At 40.6% G+C, this 18,723-nt stretch overlaps 1 protein-coding gene across 4 annotated transcripts in view; it reads right to left on the reverse strand.

Moving 5' to 3' along the window:
- LOC122640136 (phospholipid-transporting ATPase 2-like) overlaps positions 1-18,723 on the reverse strand; it is a 113,717-nt gene that overhangs the window by 82,489 nt on the left and 12,505 nt on the right. For all 4 annotated transcript variants that reach the window (XM_043833281.1, XM_043833279.1, XM_043833280.1 and 1 more), the window contains 6 exons: positions 14,139-14,352; positions 11,292-11,408; positions 10,778-10,870; positions 10,495-10,669; positions 6,000-6,166; positions 5,450-5,554 (listed from right to left, as the gene is read on the reverse strand). In XM_043833281.1, the coding sequence (XP_043689216.1) occupies positions 5,450-5,554; positions 6,000-6,166; positions 10,495-10,669; positions 10,778-10,870; positions 11,292-11,408; positions 14,139-14,352 (871 nt within the window). The remainder of the gene's footprint in view (positions 1-5,449; positions 5,555-5,999; positions 6,167-10,494; positions 10,670-10,777; positions 10,871-11,291; positions 11,409-14,138; positions 14,353-18,723) is intronic.

The raw sequence follows: 18,723 nt of genomic DNA on the forward strand, positions 1-18,723 counted from the left end.
CACACCATGCCCTTATTAACCGGGCCGGGGTGTGACACTTTGTCTACAATCATAGGTTTGCACTAAACCTTGTTAGGAATAAGTGTGAGGGGAACTTGGTCCGGCCCAACATCACTAAATTCCTTACAAACTACATTGCGCGCTAAAGAGATTTGAGGCGAAGAATGCCGGACTCAGATATATGTTTACATCTAAGTGGTTTGGGTGGAGATAGTCGAGTTCCCCTGGTGGTAGAGCAGCCCAGACAACCATTTCATCTGAAGAGTTTTACCCCAGTGGTCCACGTTCTGAGGATGGTGGACTTTGCTTTCAAGCCCATCTTGCCACACTTGTTTACTGTTGTGAACATGATGAAGGATCACGTCTACAATGTGAAGCCACGTGGTAGCAAGAACTTCCTAAAGATTATCAAGGACCGCTGGGAGCTTCAACTTATGCATCCTCTGCATAAGGCTAGTGAATATTTTTTTATATGTTACTAATTCACATTGCATTTATAATTTATAGAATTATTAATATTAGGGCCTTAGGGGTGTAAGTTTTTGTTAGAGTTGGTAGAATATTTTGTATAAGGGTAGTTCTGTCATTGTCCTATTATGAGACATGACTTAAGTTGTATTTTTCACTTTCTTTCTTATTTCCATTTACCTCCTTAGGGAGGTCTGTGTAATTCCTAGAAAGTCATTAATGAAGTTAATATGTGTGTTGAGAATCACTCAACACACAATCGATTTCTCTCAACTCTTCTTCTCTTTCTCTCTTCTTCTACCTTCTACATTTCTTCTTCTTCTTCCTCTTGCTGTTTGATCTTGTTCCTTCACTAGAATCAACCACTATTTAGTGTCTAACTGTTTGGCCCTGTCGGTCCGAGCCCGCCCTGAGCCTGAATAGGGCCTAGGCTGGATTTTCAACCCTGAGGGCAGGTTAGGGTTGAAATTTTCAGGCCCTAGGTCAGGGTCGGTCTGGGCCAAGGTTGAGGCCTCAGGCTAAGCCCAGCCCGGCCCGGCCCTGTGTTAGGTAATGCTTTACAATATATTGTTTACATTTTGCAATTTTTGTTTAGAATCTAATTATCTAGTGGTTTACCAAAAAAAGGCTAATTATCTATTGGACGAAAATATTTACAATATTAAGATTGGGCTAAGTTTTTTAACCCAAAGAAAAGTCTAACAGTCAATTGAGTATGAAACAACCAATACCCAATCACAAGTGTCTCATTTTTTAATGCATAGGATGACGTAAATGGCAAAAAAGCAGGGCAAGACAAGGCCAACCTGGCCCAGCTCAGCCCAATCAAGGTCAATCAGGGCCGGGCTGGGCTGGGCTGCAGGGTTGGGCCTGGCCTAAGATATCTCAGCCCAACCTAGGGCCGGGTTAGGCTTGGGTTGAGCTAAGAGGACTCAGGGTTGGGATAGGGTTTTAAAAAACCCAACCCAACCCGACCCTGTTTCACCCCTAATTAATATACATTGACAATATCTATATCAATATATGTCAATTTTCAGCATACTATATAAATAACCATAAATTTGGGATGAATCCGAAACATCTACAAGCTATTTACAACAATGAGGTGGGTTTTGTAGTTCTTTAGGAATATAATAAGTAAATACTCCGAATGGGTTCCAAACATTAACTATTTTGAAATGGGTATAGATTAAAAGCTTTAGGGATGCCTGGGGAGTTTTAGAGCCTCCGCCGTAGTGGCTGGCCACTTGGCCAGTCAACTTCTGATGTTGGTACGCAATTCAGGATCTTATTCTCTTACTTACATCTGTATTCAAACTTGTTAATGCAAATAATATGTCTTATTGTTGTAATGCAACTGCATGGTGGATGTTGTATGGGTATTTGTCAGAACAATTGAGGAATATAGCAATAAAGGTCCTCTCTAAGACATGTTCCGCCTCCAGCTGTGAGCAAAACTGGAGTATTTTTCACTCATGCACTCAAAGAGGTGGAACTAGTTAGGTTGGCAACGTCTACTTGGTGTATGTGCACTACAATATGAGGCTGAAGATGCAGCACATACGCATGCATATGGAGAACGACAGGAACCAGATCGAGCTCGCCAACATTTGCCAGAACGAGTTAGATGAGGATCCCATAATGGAGTGGCTAAGGGATAGAGGTGAACCGGTGATGGATCAGCCTAAGGGTAGGCCTGACCCCCAGTTAGCCACAGATGGGTGCTGATGTGTATGATTACATGGATTCAGAGGGTCGGATACACTCACAAACACCTCGACCGTTTGAGCCCGCACTTGGCAAAGATGATGAGGACCCTGACTGGTCCACTTCCTCAGGTGATCAAACTCGCATACCGTCAACTTCTACTCATGGAAGTGATGACGACAATGATGATGATGATGATGGTGATGGCGACGATGACGGTGACGGTGATGATGATGTTGATGGTGATGATGATGGTGTGGTGATAGATATGACAGACTTCGAGAGGAGTATGACCAGGCGGAGGAGGTGTAAGAGCCAAAGCTAGAGCCGATTCGATTCACTGGGGAAACCCAGTTTGATGATGCCACACGGGATGAGGACCATGGTGCCCGTCCATCCTCCTCACGTGCAGGCTACACGAGAGGCCTTGTCGCCGGTTCCAACCAGATGAGCAAGCTGATTGTATGGACACTGATAGCTTGTCTAGTAATCTTGGAGGCATGAGTAAAGGGGGCAGCAGAGGAAGTGGGCACACCATTACCGAAGAGAGCAACTGGTTGGAGTTCAGTGCATATGGTCATTTCATTGGTGTGGGGGAGCATGCATCTTCTTCATCCATTCCCAGTTTTGAGTTCCGGTTTTGAGTATGACATCCACTCATAGGGACATATTGGATCACCCTTTGTAGACAGCTTCTTCTCCTACCCATCCCACCAGCCGTACATGTTGCCATCTATAGTTGTCATGGCGTCGCCATGGCGGCGTCCTAGCGCTGGGTGAAAGGGCATATCGAGGTCCGCCATGATATATGTATAAATATCAAGCGATATGGCTTCCATGGCGTCACCATGGACGCCATACCGCAATATATGGGTATGTCGACCGATATTTGAACATTTCATGTATAAAAGTCAGGCTTATATTTTTTTTTTTTTTAAAAACCATTTAATAACTTAGATGCTTTTTCGTTAATGTGTATTGAAGTTTCACCTGCAATACACATTATCATAAAAATTAAAAATATTAAACATAATAACATTAGTCATATACCCTAATGGGGGGAAATAGAAATCGCAAAAGGGAAAATCGAGAGGAGTTCGTGAGACACTGAGACAGAGGAATAGTTCGTGAGAGTTGAGAGGGATCGTGACTCCGGCAACGGTAAGTCGGTAACTTGTGTTCCTCGCTTCCTGCAACTCTCGGCAGCCTTCGAAGTTCGAACTTCTCCGGCAACCTCTAGGACTCCAAGTAAATTTTATTTTTTTTTTTTAATTTGGTTCTTCTTCCTCCTCCCAGTCCTCCGGCAACTCGATTTTTCAGTTCAGGACTTCAGTTCTTTAGTTCTTCTCCTCCCAGCCTCCGATAGTGATTACAGCCAGTAGTATCATTTTTTTTTTTTTTCTTCTCTTGCCTTGCACAGCCACAGTTACACACACAGAGACAGGGAGAGAGTCGAGAGACAGAGGGGGGGATTTATTTCAATTAGTAGTCCTCGACTCCTCTCGGTTTTTTTTTTTCTTTTCTTTTTTCTTCTTTGCTTGTACAGTCACAGAGACAGGGACATAGTCGAGAGACAGAGGGGGGAGGGATTTATTCCAGTCAGTAGTTAGCCACTTAGCCTATCATTTGATTTTTACTATTGCTTTCAATTATTTGATAGGCTAATCTATATTTTCATACTTTCATATACACTAATGGATATTACACTTTCATGAATTAAACCATAGTATATTAGTAGTACACTTTCATGTTGATTTTTGATGTTATAGGACATATATTATAGCATACTAAATGACATTAAAAATAGAGAAAATAAAAAATAAAACATGGTCGACATGCTTGCCATGGCATTAGCAACATGTCGATATATCGACCTGACACCCCTCCATCGACTTGGATCGCCGTGACGCCGTGACAACTATGTTGCCAACACCAACAATTCACAGTGGATCAGTGGCTAGTTCTTCATATTACAGCGACCTATACCCTAGGATAGGTTACCTCTAGTATGAAGATGAGGCCATTGCAGCTGTGGAGGACTACATGCGTTTCGTCTCGCACACTATGACGTGACGTGCATTTGTCATGCAGTCGGAGGAAAATGCATGCCAGTTCCATCGAACCATGAGTGGACTTGATCCAGCACGTCATAGTTCATATCAATAGACAGTCACAGACTCACAATATTGTATTGTTGGGACTGAGACTTTGATGTCTATGTGAACTGTGTTTTGTAGTTCGTACTTTGTACTATTTCGTAAATAGTTAATCAATATTATGTTTCTTCATCAATGGCTGCATAATTTACTTGTTTTACTTGCCTATTATGTCTTCTAGTACTAAAACAATGTGTAGAATAGACAATACTACATAAGGTATACAATAGGGTTCGACGTTTACTGCCAACCAAAGGTGCAAATCCAAAACACCGTTTTGTATGACTTTCTTGCAATATGAAGGTTTACATATGTTTATATAGGTTAAAACAAGGTTCCCCTGAAGTATTGGAGCCTACTATGGCCGTTTGCCCACCAAAATGGCCAATTGAAACATCCTTCCAAAAAATACACCATTTCAGCAGTGAAATATCAGTATTCAGTCATCTCGGTATGACCGAAACGAAATTTTAAACTACAATTGTACACATTCTCTATTATGGCCTATTCCACACAAAAGTTAGTACTAGAACACACATAATTCAACTAAAACAACTAAAATATGCATTAAGAATGAATAGACATAAAATTATAAACCATTTCATAATTATCAAATGGTTCCACACTTGTATGGGAGTGATTTGGTCAAAAATCACAAAAAACCAGGTTTGCAGGGTTGTTACAATCGAAACCAGCAAAGTGAACAAAATGCGTAAAAATTTCAACCCATTTTGTTTGAAACTTAACATTTTATACTTGAGGAATGTGTCGTTTCGGTCGAAACAGTACATTTCGCCGAAACAACGAAACTTTGACCAAAAAGCTGTATTCTTCCAACATTGTTCAAGGTTTTTAGCGAAACCGAAATATTTCGCGAAATTTTGACGAAACCTTGAACTGTGGCTGCAAGTCCAATTTCCAGCAAAAGAGATGGTGTAATGCATTCTAGGTTCTCAAGGACCATTATCGTCTTCAAAAGTCTAAGGAAATGGAAGGTGAACTAATTTTGAGTGTTGCTTCCTCCTAGCTTTCTTTGTCTTGTTAATACGAGTACAGATGTGAAATGAAGTCCTGATGCAAGCAAAGAAAAACATTTAAATTATAAAATATTCTCTTACCTTAATAGATATAGGGATCATAATGGAACACAGAAGCTCAAACCGCAGAGGGATGACCAGGACCTCATACCATGGACCTTCATTTGGATATAAAACATACCATTGCTACAGCAAAACAGAGAATAGATATAAACCCACTGACAAATAAAATTGGTAACAGTATAATGTAGAAATTTAGAGATATTAGTCCTTCATGATGACATAAATGCCATGACTCCAGCCATAAATAATGAGTAGAGACTGGAAGATTAGAAAAATAAGTAAATAACAAAACTGGGGCACAAATTAAATAAATAAATATAAGATACAATCTCGAAATCTTAAATCCAAACTTTCAGTTTCAATTCAGCAAATGCAAAAAGAAAAAAGTTTATTTTCAACTAATATTATTAAAATAAGGTGTACTACTTTCATCATCTTCAAAAGGCAAACGAGTACCATTGCAATTTGCAAAATGTTAAATGGGACAAGTGTACACCAGTTGTAGAAGGTAGAACCATTATTTACACAACAAATTCAATTGAATAAAAAACCCAGGCTTCCAGCTAACCTTGCGTGCTTCAGTATCCTTCCAAACATTACCAGCTGTGCCAAGAACAATAACCACCACTATTTGAAATAGAAATATTGCCCCCGTCAATTTATCAATCATTGCATCAACTGCTGTAAGTTTTGGTTCAGGTATACCTCTACTCATACCCAGTTTGGTCTCATTGCCTGGAAAAAACAAAAGATAAAATAAATAAAAAGTAGCATGCCCTTGAATACCATGACAATTCTTATTTTAACAATTACCATACAGCAATAGTATGTAATTCAATATGAGATAATTCATAGTTCAAAAATTACTATATTTATCGAGACATTATTTCTTGATATTCTGTTAATGGTTAATCCCGAAATAGAGATGTATTCCAAAATGTGGAGAATTAAGAATAATGGCTTGCGACTAATTGATCAAAGCCCCTCTTTATTTATCATAGACAGGAGAACATTCTAGAATAGGTAAAAGGACAATAATACCCCTAGGACAGAAATACCCTTGAACCCATTTTACAACTCTCCCCCTCAAGTTGGTGCATAAATGTCAAACATGCCCAACTTGCTAACAATGGATACAAAAATTTTACTATTGATTCTCTTAGGGTCTTTTTGGTGTCATTTTTTCATGTGTTTGGTATCATTTTTTAAACTTGTTTTTATTTACAATAAATGAAAACGGAGACCTATGGATGCACCGGTAAGGAAGAGTGACCAGATTCAGTTTGACGGAGCTAAAAGAGGTAGGGGCAGGCCTAAGATGACTATTGGAGAAGTGGTAAGAAAGGATATGCATGCGATAGGGCTCAATCCTAGTATGATCGCAGATAGAGTTGTTTGGAGGACTAGGACCCGTGTAGCTGACCCCTCGTAGGGAAATGTTCCTGGGATGCTGTTTTGACATTTTTTTCCTTTACTTATTTTCTATTCTTCTCTCTTTTACTTCTTGTACTTCTTTTTACTTCTCTTATTTCTTTTACTGTCATAGCCTCTTCGGATCCATGTAGCCGACCCCATTTAGTTGGGATAAAGTTATGGTTGTTGTTGTTGTTGAAAACACCCCCAAAATCATAATAGACTCAAGATCTATTATGGATCATGGCCAAAAACGTTTTTCCTTCATTTTTTCGCTCAAGTTTAATGAGCACGTGCTCTTAAGCCCTCAAAGTCGAGGCTAAAAGCATCATTTCGTACTTTAATTAGAATGGCAAGTTCTGGCCCCTTCTTCTTCCTACCCGCTGCTCCTCCTCCTCTTCTTCTTCTTCGTGCAACTACTAATGTCAAGTATGAATCCCTTGGTCATCCTTCCACGAATAACTGAAAATGCCTTTTTAAATTTTCCAACCCCACAAAGACGAGGAGAAAAATGTTCTACATTTACCTTATTCAACACAAAACCTGCATCAAGCTTTCACAGTAAGCTTTTTCAGCAAGCTCCAATATATCGGAACTCGGTAATTCCTCCTTTCCACAAATACCTCCATCGAGGTATGCTCTAATTTGAGGGTTCCAAGTGTCAACAATCAACAGGAAAAGTCGGGGATTTATTCTTCCACCTCTATAACATGACGCACCAAACAGCGTTTCAGAACCTCCACTCTTCATTGTACATCATTCCCTTTTCCACAACCACTTTGCCATTTGGGTGTAACATAAAGATTTAACCCAAGATCGCTGATCCCACCCTACTCATGATCCCTACCATTGTACTTTGTGCAATGACATCTGGCATTTCCATCTCTATTTTATGACATTCCTCCTCCTTGTCATCCTCACCCCTACTACTTTTATTCCCCTTCCTGCGCTCAATCACCGTCATAGTCATCAGATGCTCTCTCTCTCTCCAACACAACCCACCAAGAAGAAAAGAAAGACACTATCAATAAATAACATGTGTTTTTTTCTCTTGGAAAAGACAAAACCATAGTTCTATAAAGATAGAACCCAAAGTTCCCATCCAACCATACACCCAATACTCTCTGAAAGAACCAAATAGGAATCAACTGTTCAAAATCTAACCCAGGGTATTCCTCCAGGTTATTGAATTGGCTGACCTACACATCCATTTAAACAAGGTCACTGGAACTCTGTCTCTGATGAAATGTAGCCCCCCTGGATGTGCACTCAACAATGAACCCATCTAAAAAAGGGTATACCCAGTGCACGAGGCTCCCGCCATTGCAGGGTCTGGGAAGAGTCATAATATGTGCAGCCTTACCCCCGCTTCACAGAGAGGCTGTCTCCCGACTCAAACCCGCAACCACTTGGTCGCAAAGGAGCAACCTTACAGCTGTGCCAAGGTCCACACCTTTTTTGTTTTAGTATCGAATTTACTATCAAAGAGAATAGAAAAGTGGGTGGGAAAGGAGAGATCACCTCACCAAAACCCACGAAAGGGAAAAGGAAGGAAAAACAGAAGACAAAAAAAGACTAGTCTCATAAAGGGCAACTTTCCTCGAAACAAAGGCAAGACTGAAACACACCTTGCTTAGCTAACTATTTGTCAGCTTGCTACTCTCTCGGCTTCCAAACCATTAAGCCAGGCGAGAGTTGAGATGCATGCTTTAACAAATGAGTCAGTTTTCAAGGCCAGTCCTCATCTAATCCATCTAATAATGTTGGCTGTGTCACCTTCCCCCATTTATTAGAATATCTTGCTCTAATTGCCACGTCAAACCAACCTCAACAATATAATCCCCCACTGTAGTTGGGTCCATAGTTGTCACGGCGTATAGGCGACCCAAGGCGTTTGAGAGGGTCCAAAATCAAGGCGACGCCAAGCATCTTGGGTCACCCTCCCATATTGGGCCCAAGTAAACTCTCAAGAATCATTCCAGCTGCATCCCTGACCACTCCTCCAACATCAGATGGACTACAACATTCCCCAAGGGCTCCCATCAAATATTAATAAACAGACGAACATAGGAGGTTTCAGTTGATTCCCCACTCTCTCAATGTGCTGATTTGACAAAATAATCCGAAACCAATCATTGAACGTCTAGCTTAAAGGGATTCTCTGTAAAGAGGATCGAACGAACGGTGCCCAATATGAGACTTCAATTTTGATCTTTCTGCACAGGCAGAAACCGGAAGCTCTTTATTTCTAAACAATCTCATTCTGTGATCCTCCCATAAACTTCATAAAATAGCATGCAAAGTAACTGATGTCCTCCGGAAATGTCTAATCCACCTGAAACAACATGAGGAAATGGCTCCACACTTTTAAAGCAACAGAACAAAAGAGAAAAAGGTGGTCAACTGATTCCCCATCCCTTTTGCACATCGAAAAAAAGTGAGGAGATGGGCATCTAGTCATCTACCAACAGTCCAACACTGTTGCTGAAAAACAGCAGCTGTAAGGACAGTTTTATAAGCAATCTCCCAACCCAGAGCCTTAAAAGGTGCATGGGCCGGCAAGAAGCCATATGTGAAAATGGGACCTGTGGCTGTTCATGATCTTACGGAATTAAATTGTGCCACAGGACCTTAAATAAAGATTTAAAAGAAAACATGCCATTGAAAGAAAGAGCCCAGATTCTCCTGTCATGGAATATTCTATCTAAAAGCATATCCTGAAGGGCGAAGAGGAGAGATTAGATTGTGGACACTTCAGCTTCTCTAGAGAACCTAGGCTCCAAGAAACTCCATTATCAATGAGAACACACTCCCTCTTTGATCCTATTTGTTCTCATTCTTCATATTTTGTTCTCATTATTCAAATATACATAGGAGACTATCAAAAATCTTTTTCTCCCCCCCCCCCCCACCCCATTCTCTCTTGCTACATAAATTATCTCCCTGCATATTTCTTCTAGAAGCCAAACAGAAGATTTTATCAACTAGAAAAGAAAAAGGTTATTGATTATCTAGCAGATTATGGCTCTAAGTAAGGAAATCAGAGGGCAAGCCCTATGCTGTGGCACTTCGGATCCTTACGCTACTGGATAGTGCTTTTGTCAGGTTCCCTTGATGTGGCCCGGGTCTTACCCTTTTTTGTGGGTTGTAATTGATTGGGGCTCTACCCTTCCTTTTTGCAGGCCCTTTCCTTTTATTGGCTGGGCCTTGTAATTGGTTTGCGTTTGTATGTTCTCTCCCCTCTCCCTTTTCTCTCCTCTGGTAATGAATTTTTTTTTATTCATCCAAAACAATAAGTTAGTTATACAGCTGAAAAAGAAGCCAAAGCAGCTAAACGAAAGATGAAATGCATAAGTATACCCCACCTCTATACAAATATGAACTCCACTGACTCATAGTGTTTTACAGATTTACATCTCTAAATTCTTAGAAAAATCATGCCAGAATTAGATAGTATTTGATCCTATTTACCAACACATGGACTGGAAGTTTGGAACAACATGGTGATTGAAGGATATAACATTTAGTTATCTTCTCACTACTTTTTTCTCTCTTATTTATCCCCAAGAAGGGAGAAAAAGAAAGATGTTTTGCAGCCAGATTGTCAAATGACAGTGAAACTTTTTTAACCCAAAAAGATAAGAACTTGCCTGTATACACAGCAACCCCACACGCCCATTCAGTATTTCGCAAGTAACATGACTGAAGCAATGTGTTGTTGATGGTTAAAGGGCACAAATCATTGTCAATAAATGGAGGAAACAACCTCAAATTTGCATCAAATCTCCTAATATCTTTATCTGGGTTTGGACATTCAATGACACCCTGCTCATTTAAGAAAAAAGTGATTAAGATAGTGAGTACAGCTGGATGACAAATGCTATCAACAAACTGCTCAGCAATTAACAAAGGAACAGAAAAGGTTAGGCTTGCCTTGATTTTGTGCAACAGTTCAGAAGCTATCCCCACACAAGCAGAGGGTATAACCCTTGTCTTCAAATCAGTTTCACCATCAAGAGCGGCAGTCTGCAATTGGTAGATAAATGTGATTGATTTATCATGTCTTAGAAAGCACAAAAATTAGAATAAATGAGGTGACACAGAAATAGTAATTCATAGAAGCATAAGTAAGATCAGATGGACCATCAAACTGTATCCAAATTCAAACAGAACTACATACAACTGAGTTCTCACTATTGAAAGTATTTCTGAACTTATTTTTACAATGATAAAAACTTAAAATATAATTTTCTCCTGTGATAAATTCATTAAATCGGCAAGTAAATGAGAAGAATATAGAGACCAGCTCCATCTAGACAAATAGGAGGGGAGAAGGCAAGCAATAAAACAAAAGAGAACCCAAAAACAATGATCCAACACCAAAAAATAAGGAACAAAGAAAGACCAACCCATCAGCATCCAACCTAGCAATCTCAAACACTATTACCTCCACATAACAGACACCTTGTGGATCTGAAGTACCAAGTAAGACAAGATCACAAGGCACTTCATCATTCTCACGGAGCCAGACTATGTTACCAACACGAATGTCCTGAGCCTGAATCTGCAGGAGGAGGGATAACACACATCACAAATGTAATGAATAGGTCAGGTAATTACTAAGAAAAAAAAGCAAATAAAGAAATGACCTAAACTAAGCAAATAAAGAGATTACGTAAGCTAAGTACGTAAAAGGGACTAGAAAGAATTAAGAATTAATTATTCGAAGTCAATAAAGTCATTAACCTCTACATTCTTAGCATTCCTCTAGGGGAGGGGGGTCGATGGGTTTTTTAGATGTAAATAATCCTGTTGGGGGACTCCGGACTAATACGATTTCCGCAGCATCCTGAGTGAATAGGTTGTTTTTTATGCTGATAGTAATATGCTAATGTATCATTGACGCTGCACTTCCCTAACAGTTCGAGCTTTTAGGTGAAACGGTACCGAACATGATATCAGAGCAGGGAGGTCAAGTGTTCGACTCCTGGAAATGCGTCGGAAGAGTTTTCCCGACATTTCTTCTCCCTCGGTGCTGTGCAAAGGATGCCACGTGAGCACCATGTGCAAGCATAGTTCAAAAACTCGGCGAAATTTCATTTCAGTAATTTCAAACCCCCGAGACGAAACATCATATGAAACGTCAAAACCTAAAACAGATACTGTTCCGAAGGTCATTTCATTTTGGAATCTCGCTCCTTTCGGTCTAAAAATGCACCGTTTCGTTGAAATTTCTGTTATTTCGGTCATTTCGTTTCAGTATTTTGCTCATTTTGGCCTTTTGCACCCCGAAATGGCCAAGCGAAACTCAGAAAAAATACAATGTTTCGGTGAAATTTCGAGGTTTCAGTTGTCAAGAGACCAAAACGAGACGAGTTTTCAAACTATGCATACAAGGACCATAGGATCTTGGCCTGCATGTGCGGGAAACATTGATGCATACATTGAAGCTGCCCTTCCCTAACTGTTCAAGCTTTTAGGTGAAACAGTAACGAACATAATACGATTCTTAACTTTTTTTCTTCAAAAGATTATAGTACAGTTGTTATGGTGAAAAGACAGTATAGGCAACAAATATAATTTGCCACAACATTTTGAAATGTACACTAAGACCCTAGAGATCGTCCTGAACTTTCATATCATAGTTAAGAGAATATATTTAGTTATGAACTCATTCTCCTAGGTGGGAAAGCCCCTGTACAACTACATCATCCCAAGCCATCCAGCCCTATTTATTTATTTATTCCCTCTATTTTTTTTAAATCAGCCTACAATTTCGTTGACAGGGGTAGTCCAATTGATGCAGTTGCGTGTGTGGCTAGGCCAGTATGACCCGATCTAAAACCCAAACTAAGACGAACCAAATCCAAACCAGGGGGATTCTGGTCCAATAAGTGTTGGTACAGAATTTGTTATTTGCTGGGGGTTATTTTTGTATTTTGCACTTTAATTTTCTATGGGAGTTTAGGTAGCTTGATAGAGTAGAAGACTGTCCAATTTACTTTACAATTCTGTTTTAGATAAGTATAGGAGTGGTTTGGTTTTGTTGGTGTGAAATACCAGGAAACTCGGGTCAGATTGTAAGTTAGTGATGCTTTCAACTACTGGACTCTCGCCATCTAGGGTGCAGGACTCCCACCGCTTGGCCTAGCAGCACGAGGCTTGTATTCTCTTCTCACAACATCATTTTCACGGTTGAGGCTGCTCCCATTTTGCTTGCAGCTACTAAAAAAATTGCTTTTGATTTCTTTTCCTCTGAATACTAAGATGTTTCAGTCCGCCAGGTTGTCTGACTTGTCTCTTGCCTGCCAATGAATTCAGCAGCAGTTCGAAAGGTTGACCTATTCAGGAACCTCCGGATCTATGCTTATTTTCCACTCCCCATCTAACCGTGAGCTATATCTTATTTATAAAGTTGCAGCTAAGTACAATTAAAAATATGGACAGGGTTTATCTAAAACTGCACATAAACCTACTAATAAGGAAATAACATTGTAAAAACGCCCCTATATCTTTAGATAAAAATTACAGGAGACAGGCATCTTGTCTGTTCTGGCTGCTGAGCCACGAATCCGTTTTTTATCTGGACAGAGAGGAATCATTCCAATAGCTATCTTGACTTCTAACATGTTCTTTCGTACAGTTCTGATACAGAACTTAAGTCCCTACCAGAATGTTATCCCCGAGTGCCTCTGAGGGGCTTCTAGTCCTTCTTGACTCGTTTCACAACGACGAGTAGCATAGCACCTTTTTTTGGGGGATAAATACCACAGCACATCAGCACATTTGTCTTTTTCTTTTTCTTTTCCCCTTGTTAAAAACCAATAAAGAGCATCGGTCTTCCAAATTGTTTAGGCGTTGATAATACAGCAAAACAATGATTTCTTTCCAGAAAATTTGCTCCTCTAGTCCTCTGTTATGTCAAGCTAATAAATTTCAAAATCTTGAACATAAACTGGAAAAGTTCTTTTTCCTTTTGACTTTTGAGCATGAAACCTACAAATGATTGTACTTCATGAGATGGATTTACAGAATGTGGAATAAGTGTTGTAACATGAGAGCCCAGACAATAAGTCAAAGCAAATTAGCAAATCCTGAAAAAAAACGAGTTATAGTTAAAATATAACCAATAACCCATGAATTTGGTATGAAAAGAAAACTGCAGAGAACATAACCCACTTAATCAATTCATGCTAATGTTTGTATATTTTGTTGTTCCATCAAAGTTTAAAGAGCAAGAAGAACCATGTAACCATGCAAAGTGGGAAAAAGGATTGGTAAAGAGGTCCCATACAAGTTTTTTGACTCCTTGTTTTACAACCCACACTTCTTTCTCATTTGCTTGGTTGTCCGAGATATATCTATTATAGTCATCCCAGGCCTCTTTCGTTGCAGAGACCGCAAAAATAAAGATAAGTGGGCCCCATGTACTTGCAGGATTTACTGGAGTAATAAGGGACCAAAGTTGGAGGCAGGCAATCAGCAAAAAGTATTGATTCATGAAACGGCTGAAACCCAAGAAATAGAACATATCAGAAAAAGTTCGAGGAAAACATTACAAAATATTTATAGTCAAAAGAAAATTCACAGATGTCAATGATTAAAAATAATTTACTAAACAAAAAATTCGGAAATAAAAACAGCTAAATATATTTAACTTCATAATAGTGGAAGTTGAAGAAGCCTTAGACGTGGTACAAGAGATTCAGGAACCTACAGGAGGACTTCAATATGCTATGCTACCACCACTTGAGGTGGAGATAAATGCATTGCAGGTGGTGCTGAGTGATGCAGATAAGTCACCTAGAGGGCTTATTTTATTGGAAATAAGCCTTGGGTTGGATTATGTAGGTGTTGGGCCGTTGATCCCATGGGTTTTCTTTGTAATGGGATACTTTAATTGGCCTAAAATATGGATAGAAAGTAGGAAAACGGGAGTTACTTTGTTAGTATAGTTAAAGTCCTGTTTTGAGTCAGTTTTGAGTCAGTTTTTGTTATCTTATAAGTTAAGGATTGGGTTAGGCCTTTCCTTTTTAGTGTTTGAGTCTGCTTTTTAGTCTTCTATATAAGTTTGTATGGGGCTACAGCTTTGTACACGAATTTCATTAATGAGATTGAGAAAAAAAAAAACATGGCTTTGTGCTTTGCTATGTGAGGGAGTATGGTGAGATAACATTGGTGAGAGACCAAAATACAGTGAGAGGCCGTGGAAGAGAGACTATCGTCTATCTTCTTCTTCCCTTCTTCGATTTCTTGTTTTTTAATTTTATTGTTCTGAAATTTCCTGCAAATCTGAGATCCGCGAAGTATTAACTGTTGTTGAACCTGAAGTTTGAAATCCTCTTGTGGACTGGTTATCACTTGCAACTGGTCTACATTACAGAGGCTCAATCAAGAGGATTTCAGATCGTGGCCACCGAAATAGTTTTCCTATCGAAAATTGGATGTCGTCCTTTAACTATATTTCTATTGACAAAAGGTTTTATGCACAGCCGTGTGCGTACACAACCGTGTATTCAACGGTTGGATGGGGGAAAGGGAGATGTGCTATTACACTTCTACCCCCCCCCCCACCCCATCCCCATACCCATCCCCATCCCCATCCAACGGTTGAAAGGCACGGCCCTACATAAAAACTGGGTCCATTTCTATTTGCCACATTTATCATAGTTCAAAATGTTGCTCATTAATTGGCCAATTGGGCTTTACATACCAAGGCATCTGGTGACTCTGGTCAGTAGCTTGATAATTTACACCTTGGTTAAAACATCTTTTGATGATAGACTAGCTGGGGGGTAGGTGGACGAAGAACTCTAAAATCTTGCCATATAGGATCCCAAGTCAAAACCCCACTCAGATAGAAACCCGAAAAATTGACTGAAAACTCAAGCCCCGGCTTCTTCTCCTCCTCTGTTAGTATTCACCTAGGATGCCCCCTTTCCCCCTTCCTCTTCTTCCTCACCCTTGAGGTTCTCTCTAGGAGTATTCAGTCCAAAACTGATCAACCCCTCATCTCCCCCATTCCCAAATGTAAAGCCCTTAACCTCACCCACTTTGCCTTTGTTGATGATCTCATGATCTTCTCCAAGGCCTCCCCCTCCTCTATCTCTTCCATTATGTCCTCCTTGCACCTCTTCAAGTGCCTCTCTAGCCTCCATATCAATCTTCTGAAATCGCACATTTTCCTCTCGGGTATCTCTAATGATAAGGATACCCTTACTCCATCTGACGGGATTCTCCTTTGGTTCCCTCCCTATCAAGTATCTAGGCCTGCCCTTGATCCCTGCCAGGTTAACTGGTCATCACTGTACTCCTGTACTTGACCTCATCCATAAAAGGCTCCAGCTCTGGAAGGGTAAACTCCTTTCCTATGCTAGGAGGGTTGAGTTGATCATATTAGTTCTCTAATCCTCCTACATCTACTGGTGTGGCATCTACGGGCTTCCTAAATCCACCTTCAAAGACCTAGAATCCTTATTTTGTGTTTTCCTCTGGAAAGGAAAGGAATCCTCCAAATTCCTCCACCCTCTTAGTTGGGCTGCTAGCTGCCTCCCTTAAGTTGAGGGTGGCCTTGGTTTACGTGGCCGTAGAATCCGAGATTCCAATATTGCAAGTATTCTCAAATTACTTTGGAAAATCTCCTGTAAGTATGACTCCATCTAGGTCAATTGGGTCAATTCCTACCTCTTCAAAAAGGACTCCATTTGGACAGTCCCCAAACCTGTTGACTCCTCCTGGATCTGGCACCAAATCCTCCTCCTCTGCCCCATAGCCCTTAGAGCTACCATCTCCAAGATCGTTGATGGGACATCCACCTCCCTTTGGCTTGACCACTGGAACCCCTTAGGAGTCCTCTTTTCCACTGTTGGTGCTCGTTCAGTGTACTCTTCTGGTATCCCTGAATTTGCCCCGGTCTTCGCCATCATCTCCCATGGCTCCTGGTCCCTCCTACCCTTCCCCCAACCCCTCATTATCTAACAAGGTCTCCTGGCTCCCCTCCCCAAATGGCCTCTTTAGCTCCCGATCTGCTAGGGACTTTGTTAGACTTCATGCCCCCACCATCCCTTGGCACAACCTTGTGTGGTTTAAAGGTCATATATCCCGCCATAGCTTCACTACTTGGAGAACCCTCAACCTTTGCCTCCCCACCCAATCCTTTCTCCTTCACCGCCAGCTGCCTGTTCCCCTTCCTGTATCCTCTATTGGAATGGTCTTGAGGACATCAATCACCTTTTCTTCTCTTGCTCCTTTGCCTCTTCTGTTTGGAAAAAAGCTTTAGAAACCTGTTGACCCCGTAGTAGAAGACCCTTACCCTTCTCTAGGGAGTGGCTTTGGATAGACATGCCCTTCTCTGGCAGCACTATTTGTGATACTGCAGGTAAGCTTGTGTTTGGTGCTGCCCTTCTCTGGCAGCACTATTTGTGATACTGCAGATAAGCTTGTGTTTGGTGCTGCCCTTCTCTGGCAGCACTATTTGTGATACTGCAGGTAAGCTTGTGTTTGGTGCTGCCCTTCTCTGGCAGCACTATTTGTGATACTGCAGATAAGCTTGTGTTTGGTGCTGCCCTTCCCTGGCAGCACTATTTGTGATACAGCAGGTAAGCTTGTGTTTAGTGCTGCCCTTCTCTGGCAGCACTATTTGTGATACTGCAAGTAAGCTTGTGTTTAGTGTTGTTATCTCTCACATCTGGATGGAGCAGAATCTTCGTAGATGGACCTCCAACTCTTGTTCTCTTGATATGATTTGGGAAGTCATCGTCTTCGATGTTAGCTCCAGGCTTCACATGTTACCTCATGGTTCTCTTGTCGATTCCCCGATGAACAGGTGTATTGTTATCTCCTAGGGGTTACCTGTTTATCTTTTTCAGCCTCCTGACCCTTCTTCCTAGGGCTTGAGTTTTGTATAGTCCTCCCTCACCCTCTTTTTCCCTCTCTGTAATGGGGTTTTGGTAATGAATTTATTCACCCAAAAAAAAAGTAAATTAGGTCACAGCCCTCAGAAGGAGCCAAAAACCAGGTCGAGTTCTAGTCCTTGTCAGCCCTTGAAATCCCCAAAGATGGGGGAAATCTGATGGATGGATCCTCCAATAAAGGAATCTCGTTTTCAGCAAAAGAGGCTCAAAAACAGGGTTACCTGCCAGGTCTATTTGAGAGGGTTCTTGCTGTGATTTAAACCCCAGCAAGTAAACAGTATCAAAGAGATGAAAATTCCACACAATCTCAGGTTAAATTGAATTCCAACAAGCACATAAAGATCAGACGGTAACCGTACTTACTTGAGAAGGAGTAAACAGAGTAAAAGAAGAAAGAGAAGGATAACTATGACTTCCAACCAACAAGGTACAGAATCTCACTGCCCTCCAACGATATCTCATCCCCCCCCCCAACTGAATCACACAGCACTCCATTGAAGAAAATTTCAAACTTTCATTCATCTAAATCGCCTATGAGCCTTGGCTCTTACAAGCTATATATAGAAAATGAAATAAGAATCTTAATCTGACTAGAAAAATCAAATCCTAGTGCCAATTACAAAACATAGTTGAAAAAGGAATCATAATACTAATTGGAAAACTTAAGTAGCTAACTAACTAAGCTTAATCTCATATGCCTACCTTCTACCCATATTTTAGGCCCATTAAAATGGTCCATTACAATGAAAACACATGGGATCAAAGGCCCAACACATAAATAACCCCACCCAAGGCTTATTTCCAATAAAATAAGCCCATTATGTGACTCATCTGCATCATAGACACACTAGGAGGATATCTAGGCATCATTTTGCTGTACATCTGCCCATCAATCAAGAAAGGAAATGATGACAGGAATGATGGCAGTATTAAAACATCCAATGCAAAAAAGGCACAGCAAAAAAA

Source organism: Telopea speciosissima, chromosome 9 (assembly GCF_018873765.1).
Source record: "Telopea speciosissima isolate NSW1024214 ecotype Mountain lineage chromosome 9, Tspe_v1, whole genome shotgun sequence".
Taxonomy (NCBI): Eukaryota; Viridiplantae; Streptophyta; class Magnoliopsida; order Proteales; family Proteaceae; genus Telopea; species Telopea speciosissima.